This window comes from Dipodomys ordii, unplaced genomic scaffold (genome assembly GCF_000151885.1).
Source record: "Dipodomys ordii isolate 6190 unplaced genomic scaffold, Dord_2.0 Scaffold154, whole genome shotgun sequence".
NCBI lineage: Eukaryota > Metazoa > Chordata > Mammalia > Rodentia > Heteromyidae > Dipodomys > Dipodomys ordii.
Window position 1 is genome coordinate 280,195 of NW_012267370.1, and position 7,950 is coordinate 288,144.

General features: G+C 47.7%; 1 protein-coding gene across 3 annotated transcripts in view; it reads left to right on the top strand.

The window, feature by feature from the left end:
- The first annotated feature begins 1,327 nt into the window (after positions 1 to 1,327).
- Positions 1,328 to 7,950, top strand: part of Suv39h1 (suppressor of variegation 3-9 homolog 1 (Drosophila)) — a 21,260-nt gene continuing 14,637 nt past the window's right edge. Inside the window, exons 1-2 of one of the 3 annotated variants that reach the window (XM_013032416.1) lie at positions 1,328 to 1,533; positions 3,600 to 3,745. In XM_013032416.1, coding sequence (XP_012887870.1) covers positions 1,515 to 1,533; positions 3,600 to 3,745 — 165 coding nt within the window. In that variant the 5' untranslated portion in view covers positions 1,328 to 1,514. Of the gene's footprint in view, positions 1,534 to 1,554; positions 1,653 to 1,959; positions 2,144 to 3,599; positions 3,746 to 7,950 lie in introns of those variants that run through there. The other 2 variants (XM_013032414.1, XM_013032413.1) reach the window with 2 other exon arrangements.

Consider the following 7,950-nt stretch of genomic DNA (forward strand, 5'->3'; position numbering starts at 1 on the left):
TGCTTATGTGGTACTGAGGAATCGAACCCAGGGCCTTGAGCATGCAAGGCAAACGCTCTACCACTGAGCCACCTTCCCAGCCCTCACATTTTTTTTTGTTGCTTGTGGGGCTTGAACTCAGGGCCTAGGTGCTGTCCATGAGCCTCACTGTGCTCAAGGTTAGCACTCTACCACTTGAGTCACTGCGCCTCTTCTGGTTTTTGGGTGGTTAATTGGTAAGAGTCTCACAGGGACTTTTTTGTCTAGACTGGCTTCAAACAGAGTTCCTCAGATATCAGCCTCCTGAGTAGCTAGGACTACAGATGTGAAGTACTGGTGCCCAGCTTTGGTTCACATTTAACCTACTATTTTTTCTGTTGTTTTTTTTTTCCTTCCAATACTGGGTCTTGAAACTTAGGGTTTAGGTACTGTCCCTGAGCGTTATTTTTTCCCCCCTTAGAGCTAGTGCTCTACCACTTGAGCCACAGCTCCACTGCTGCCTTTTTGTTAATTCATTGCAGATAATCTCAGGGACTTTCTTGCGCTCCTCAGATCTCTGAGTAGCTAGGATTATAGGTGGAACAACCAGAACTCTGCCTGCATTTGTCTTTTTGGCCTTTCAGCAGTAACAACCAATTCACACACATTGAATTTTTCTACACAACGGGGACCTTCTGACAAGTGGCCCCAAGTCTTCATCATACCTCTATTTCCTCCCAGGTCGTATCTATAACTTGATTGTGGTTTATATGAGAAGTGAGGGACTTAAAGTAATGGTAGTGACCAAGTGACAGTGCAAATGCCCAGACAAAGCTGGGAAGGATAGTTTGTCCTGACTGAATCCCAGACTTCCAGAGAGGTCTTGCTGAATGCTGAGGCTTAGTATTAGTTTCCTCTTGGGGAAAATAGCAGCTGATTCCATGTCAAAGGTAGATGGAGAGGAGGGCTGACATTAATAACATGGGGTACGGTTTGAGGGAAAACAGCAAGAACCTGTTTTGGAAGGAAAGCCTGAGGGTACAAATGAATGCTACTGTTAAGAGACTGTATGGAAGTCGAGGTTGCAGTCTGAATGGACAGACTGCGTGACTACATCAGATAATCAGCTGAGCGACTGGCTGGGGCCGTAGCCCGCCTGGGCATGTCACGGCGTGCTTGGGGTTAAAAATTTAATGATTCACATCAGAAGGTCTGACAGGAGAAAGAATCTCACTAGGACTGGGAACGCTGTGATTGGCTAACGCAATGACGGACAGACCAGTGCATGCGCGGAGCCTCAGGCAACCTCAGCTATCTCGGTTGCCGCCCCCGCAGTCCCGCCACCGCCCAGACGCATACTGGGAAAGCACAGCGAGCACCCGCCTCCGGGAACGAGCCGGTCCCGGGAGGAGTCTAGTCACGGCTCACGGGTTGGTCCGTGCGGACACAGCTCGCAGTGAGGCACTGCCAATAGGCTGTGTGTGCCGGACCACGCCCGCGCGAACTCTCTTCTCGCGAGGCCAGCTAGGCCTGAATATCGTTAGCTGTGTAGAAAGATGGCGGAAAATTTAAAAGGTGAAGTAGTAGCGGTAGAGGCACGGGCCGCTTAGCTGGGCCAGGTGGACTTGGAAGGGTGATGTCGTCAGCTCGGGGATCCGGCGTCCGAGGCCATGGAGCCGGGAGCTGGAAGCCGGGTGCGGAAAAGATGAGGCTCCAGGAGCGCGGGCCTGGCGTGCGGGTTGGGCGGGGCTCGGGGGAGGGTCGCATGTTTAAGGGCTCGCGGGGTGCGGGGCTGAGTGAGGACGCGGGAGAGGGCTCGCGCCTGAGTTCACGTCTGGTCGGCTTGCCTCCGCGCGGGGTCTTGACAAGCAGTCTGCCTCCGCGCGCGGGAAAATTTGGTCCCCGTGACCGTTACCCTTTCGATTTCCACGCGAGACTCCGGAAGGGGAGGAAGGAGGAGGACGGACCCCTTCTTAGACAGACACTTTGGGGGAACGCTAGTGTAGCCTGATGGCGGAAGAGTTCGGAGTAGAGGATTCCCCCCAAAGAGGGGAATGGGGCCTCCCTAGTAGAGTCGGAAGCCTCCATGTGGAAGAAAAGAGGGGTGACTGCTTTGAGGGGGGACTCTCCGGGAGTAAAGCAGCAAGGAAGATGGATTCCACAAGTGTGACCGGACCTGTAAAGGGTAGGCGAGTCCCGCTGTGGTCGCTGCGGTGCCAGCTGCTGGCGACCTTATTTAGGGTCACTTTGACGGTGTTTGAAATGAAAGTTGAAGGGGTTGGGAAGGGAGAAGCGGGATCTGAGACCGCGAAGCGCGGGCACCCGCCCTGAGTCCCCTGGGCCTCGGTTTAAGTGTGTCGGAGGCACACAGGAAATCGTTTTAGAGAAGCACTTGGATAATTTCATGTTGACGTGTAAAGTATTTTGTAGCGGGTCTAAGTTTGATCGTTGTAATGGGAAGTAAAAAATGTTAAGCGTTTTTAAAAGGTGAAATAGAACGTTGACTGGAATATTTGCAATCGAATGTTTGGTGACATCTGATAAAATGGCTTCTAAAGCACCTTAATGGTATGCTTTGAATCAGAAATTTAGACTTTTTTTTTTAAGATCCTGTGCAATTGGAAAATATTGGTGATCCCAGAAACAGGTTTTGTGTGTGTGTGTGTGTGTGTGTGTGTGTATAGTATATATGTTTGTGCGTATATACATACGTAAATTTTATTTTTTTGTGCTAGTACTGGGGATTGAACCCATATCCTTCTGTTCTCTGCTCAAGGCTGTTGCTCCACCACTTAACCCACATTCCAGTTGTCAGTTGAGGCATATTTAAAAGGACTCATGTCCTTAAGGTGTGTGTGTGAGACCCGCAGGTCAAATGCACTGTGGAAAAATACTTGGGCGGGATCAAGGGCCTCAGACTAATTCAAGGGAGTTAATGGATTATAATCTCCAAATCTAAAAAGCCCTGTAAATGAGACCTTTTAAAAAATTTGGTATCATAGCAAAAGGTTTTTTAAAACTTAAGACAATTCAGTGAGTCCTTAACATCTTTACTTCATTTTAATATGGCAGTTTTATGTTTTTGCAGTACATGTTACTATTTCAGTAAATGTTACTTCCTTGGATAATGTTACTTTTGCTGTTGCTATTACTTACTCAGTGCCCCTTCACCCAGGGAGTGTAAGATTAATGTTGGGGGGCATACTAGTTTTTTTTCATACTAGTTTTTAAATTCCAACATATATTTGGCCCAGAAGTTTCAGATTTGAGATTGAAGTCCTGTCTTTTCCCTTAACACCTTTGTTAGATGCCCTGGAAATTTTAATCCCAGCTCCCTCCCCACCCACTTCTTGGGACAGTGTAGGTTCCCTTTCTTTTGCAAAGTGAAAGAAGGGTGATTGAGCCTGGACCCCTCTGCTAATTTGGTGGCCATATTAGGAATAGTGTAGTTGAAACTGGGAAACCATTCCTTTGAGGTAATTATTCCACCTAACTTCACCTTGAACCTTGCTGCCCCAGGGGCTGCTTTGGGCATTGCACATTCATTCTAGTTGCTGGAACTCCCACTTGCATAAGCCTCTTAGCTCCTGGGGAAGGTGTGTGGATTCAGTTTTCCTGATTCTTGGGTCCCCTCTTTCCAGGCTGCAGCATATGTTGCAAATCCTCTTTGCATCAGCTACAGGATCTGTGCCGCCTGGCCAAGCTCTCCTGCCCTGCTCTCGGTGTGTCTAAGAAGAATTTGTATGACTTTGAAGTGGAGTACCTGTGTGATTACAAGAAGATCCGTGTGAGTTTGGGGTGACTGCTTTGGGGGAGGGGACATCTCAAGAAAATTGGCCTTTTGCTTCACTACCCACACCTGTTTACAAAGGAAATAATCTCTGATCCTTCCTGGAAAAAAAATGGGATGAATAGACCCTCTTCTTCCCACTTTACTGGTGGGGAGATTAAGTTGCTTGGTAGGGGGTAAGAGCCATATTAACCCTAAGTAAATCTGTCAGTATTGGAAATAGAAACCAACTGAAATAGAAAACAAATTTAGCTCCCACTCCCCTCAAAGTTATTTACTGAAACCTTTCAGAGCCAAGAAATTTTCCCACAAAAAGGTTTCTATAAAATGGCAACAGTTTCCACTGCTGGCAGGAAAAAACAGCTGGATGGTTACTTAGAAGGATTAAGGAGAGGAACTGAGCCAGCAAGATAGTTTGAGCAGACCAGATGTTGGCTCCAGTGGGAATCCAGGCTTTTAACAGAAACCATTTTTTTTCCTGTCTTGGGGCTTGATCTCAGCCAGGGTGCTGTCCTTGACCTTTTATGCTCAAAGCTAGAGCTCTACCACTTGGACCACAGCTCCACTTCTAGCTTTTTGTGGTTAACTATAAATAAGAGTCTCACAGATTTTCCTGCCCTGGCTGGTTTTGAACCACAATCCTTAGATCTCAGCCTCCTGAGTAGCTAGGATTATAAGTGTGAGCACCAGTGCTCAGCTCTCCAGAAACCCTTTTAAGACTTTTTTTTTCTATCAGTTGTGGGGATTGAACTCAGGGCCTGGGTACTGTTCATAGCTTTTTTTTTTTTTTTTGGGTCGGATCGTGGGGCCTGAACTCTGGGCCTGGGCCCTGTCCCTCAGCTCTTCAGCTCAAGGCCAGCGCTCTACCACTTGAGCCACAGCGCCACTTCCGGCTTTTTGCTTATGTGGTGCTGAGGAATCGAACCCAGGGCCTCATTCATGCAAGGCAAGCACTCTACCACTGAGCCACCTTCCCAGCCCCTCATAGCTCTTTTTGTTCAAGGCTTGTGCTCTACTACTTTGAGCCACAGCACCAATTCTGGTTTTCTGGTGGTTAATTGGAGATAAGAGTCTCAACAGACTTTCTAGTCTAAGCTGGCATTGAATCACAATCCTCAGCTCACGGCTTCCTGAGTAGCTAAGATTACAGGCATGATCCACCAACACCTGGCTTCTGACTTAAAAAAAATTCCTATTATGAAAATAATGTAGAGAGGGGTTACATAAGTCAAGTGATGAGTATATTTCTTTTTGGACAGTGTCACCCCTCTGAAATTTCATTTTTCTAATCTGCAAAATGGGGAAGACTTTGAAAGTGGAGATGTGGCTCAAGTGGTAGAGTACTAGCTTTGGAGGAAAAAATAGCTCAAGGAAGCACCCAGGACTGTCAAGAAAAAAGAAAAGAGAAAAACTAGTCTTACCTACCTGAAAGTTAAGAGGTTTACTTGCTAGGACATATCAAGCGCTCAAAACTACCCAGTACATAACAAACATTAGAAGAATGTTGCCTAGTCCAGGGCTAAAGCCTGTATTCCTAGATACTTTGGAGACAGAGATGGGAGTTCCTAGTGCAAAAAAGAAAATACAGAGATTCAAATTTATTTGTACTGGTACTGGAGCTGAACAGGGTGTTATCCCTTAGCTTTTTTTCCCTCAAAGCTGGTGGTGTAATACCATTTGAGCTACATACCTTCACTTGCAGCTTTTTCTTGGTAAGATATAAGAGCTTCCCTCATAGACTTTTGCTGGTTTTTTTTTTTTTTTTGTCGATCATGGGGCCTGAACTCTGGGCCTGGGTGCTGTCCTTTAGCTCAAGGCTAGCGCTCTACCACTTGAGCCACAGCGCCACTTCCAGCTTTTTCTGCTTATGTGGTGCTGAGGAATCGAACCCAGGGCCTCGTGCATGCAAGGCAAGCACTCTACCACTGAGCCACCTTCCCAGCCCCCTCACAGACTTTTGTTCCCTGACTAGCTTTGAACCATGATCTTTCTAACTCTGCCTCTTGAGTAGGTAGGATTACAGGTGTGAGCCACTGGCATCGAGGTTTTGAGACTCAAATCTTTAGTAATAGCTGGGTGCAGTGGGTGTACCTGCTATTCCCAGCAACACAAGTAGGTTTGAAGTCCAGGCCTGCCTCTGGCATAAAGTGAGATCCTACCTCAAAAACATGGCAACTGAAAACTGGGAGAGAGCAAGGGAAGGGATGACATTGTCCAGTAAGAAATGTATTCTTTTGTTACTATAAAGCTGATGTACTCAGCCAGGCGCTGTTGGCTCACGCCTGTAATCCTAGCTACATAGGAGGCTGAGATCTGAGGATCGCGGTTCAAAGCCAGCCCGGGCAGGAAAGACCGTGAGACTCCTATTTCCAATAAACCACCAGAAAACTGGAACTGGCACTGTAGCTCACGTGGTAGAGCGCTAGCCTTGAGCTGAATTGCTGAGGGACAGCGCTCAGGCCCAGAGTTCAAGGCCCATGACTGAAAAAAAAAAAAAAAGCTGATGTACTGGCTGGGAATGTGGCTTAGTGGTAGAGTGCTTTCCTAGCACGCATGAAGCCCTGGGTTTGATTCCTCAGTACCACATGAACAGAAAAAGCTGGAAGTGGCGCTGTGTCTCAAGTGGTAGAGTGCTAGCCTTGAGCCCAGAGAAGCTCAGGAACAGTGCCCAGACCCTGAGTTCAAGCTCCAGGACTGGCAAAAAATAAAAGGTGATGTAGGGGCTGGGAAGGTGGCTCAGTGATAGAGCGCTTGCCTTGCATGCATGAAGCCCTGGGTTCGATTCCTCAGCATCACATAAACAGAAAAAAAAAGCTGGAACTGGTGCTATGGCTCAAGTGGTAGCACACTAGCCTTGAACTGAAGAGCTGAGGGACAGCGCCCAGGCCCAGAGTTCAGGCCCCATGACTGGACCCCCCCCCCCAAAAAAAAAGATGATATACTAAGGCGTAAAAGTTTTGAAAGTCAGGTAATAAGGAGTCAGAAGGACCACAAGTTCATGGACTTTTCAGCATGACCCTGCCTCAAACAAATAAACAAGAGAAACAAACCCGTGTGGTAGCACAAGCCAGTACTCAAGAGGTTGTAGGGCTTGGGGCTAGGAAGGTAGCTCAGTGTTAGAGTGCTTGACTTGCATGCATGAGGCCCTGGGTTCGATTCCTCAGTACCACATAAGCAAAAAAGAAAAAGCTGGAAGTGGCGCTGTGGCTCACCTAGGCCCAGAGTTCAGGACCCATGACCGGACCCAAAAAAAAAAAAAGAGGTTGTAGGGCTTGAACTCTGCCTGGGTGCAGTCCCTGGGGTTTTTTGCTCAAGGCTAGCACTCTTACCACTTTGAGCCACAGTGCCACTTCCAGTTTTCTGGTGGTTAATTGGAGATAAGAGTCTCACAGAGGGCTGGGATGGTAGCTCAGTGGTAGAGTGGTTGCCTTGCATGCCTGAGGCCCTGGGTTTGATTCCTCAGCACCACATAAGCAAAAAGAAAAAAGCCGGAAGTGGTGCTGTGGCTCAAGTGGTAGAGTGCTAGCCTTGAGCTGAAGAGCTGAGGGACAGCGCCCAGGCCCAGAGTTCAGGCCCCACAACCAGACCCAAAAACAAAACAAAAAAAAAGAGTCTCACAGACTTTCCTGCCTGGGCTGGCTTGGAACTGCAATCCTCAGATCTCAGCCTCCTGAGTAGTTAGGATTACAGGCATGAGGCACTGGTGCCCAGCTTTAAGTACATTTCTTTTTGGACAACATCACTCCTTCCCTTGCACTCTCTTAGTTTTTCCCTCCTATCTCTACCTACGTACAAGTTGGATAGTTCATTTTCCACATAGTGTCTAGTGAGTGCTACTACTGTTTTTTTTTTCTTCTCAGTCCTGTGGTTTGAACTCAGAGTCTTAGCACTGGCCCTTAGCTTTTTTTGTTCAAGGCTATCACTTGAGCCACAGAATAACTTCTGGCTCTTCCTGTGTATGTGGTACTAAGGAATCAAACCCAGGGCTTCATGCATGCTACGCAAGCACTCTGCCACTAAGCCACATTCCCAGCCCCCACTGCTACTTTGTTTTTTTTGTTGTTGTTGTTGGTCGTGGGGCTTGAACTCTGGGCCTGGGTGCTGTCCCTCAGCTCTTCAGCTCAAGGCGAGTGCTCTGCCACTTGAGCTACAGCGCCACTTCCGGTTTTCTGTGGGTTTATTGGAGTCTCATGGTCTCTCCT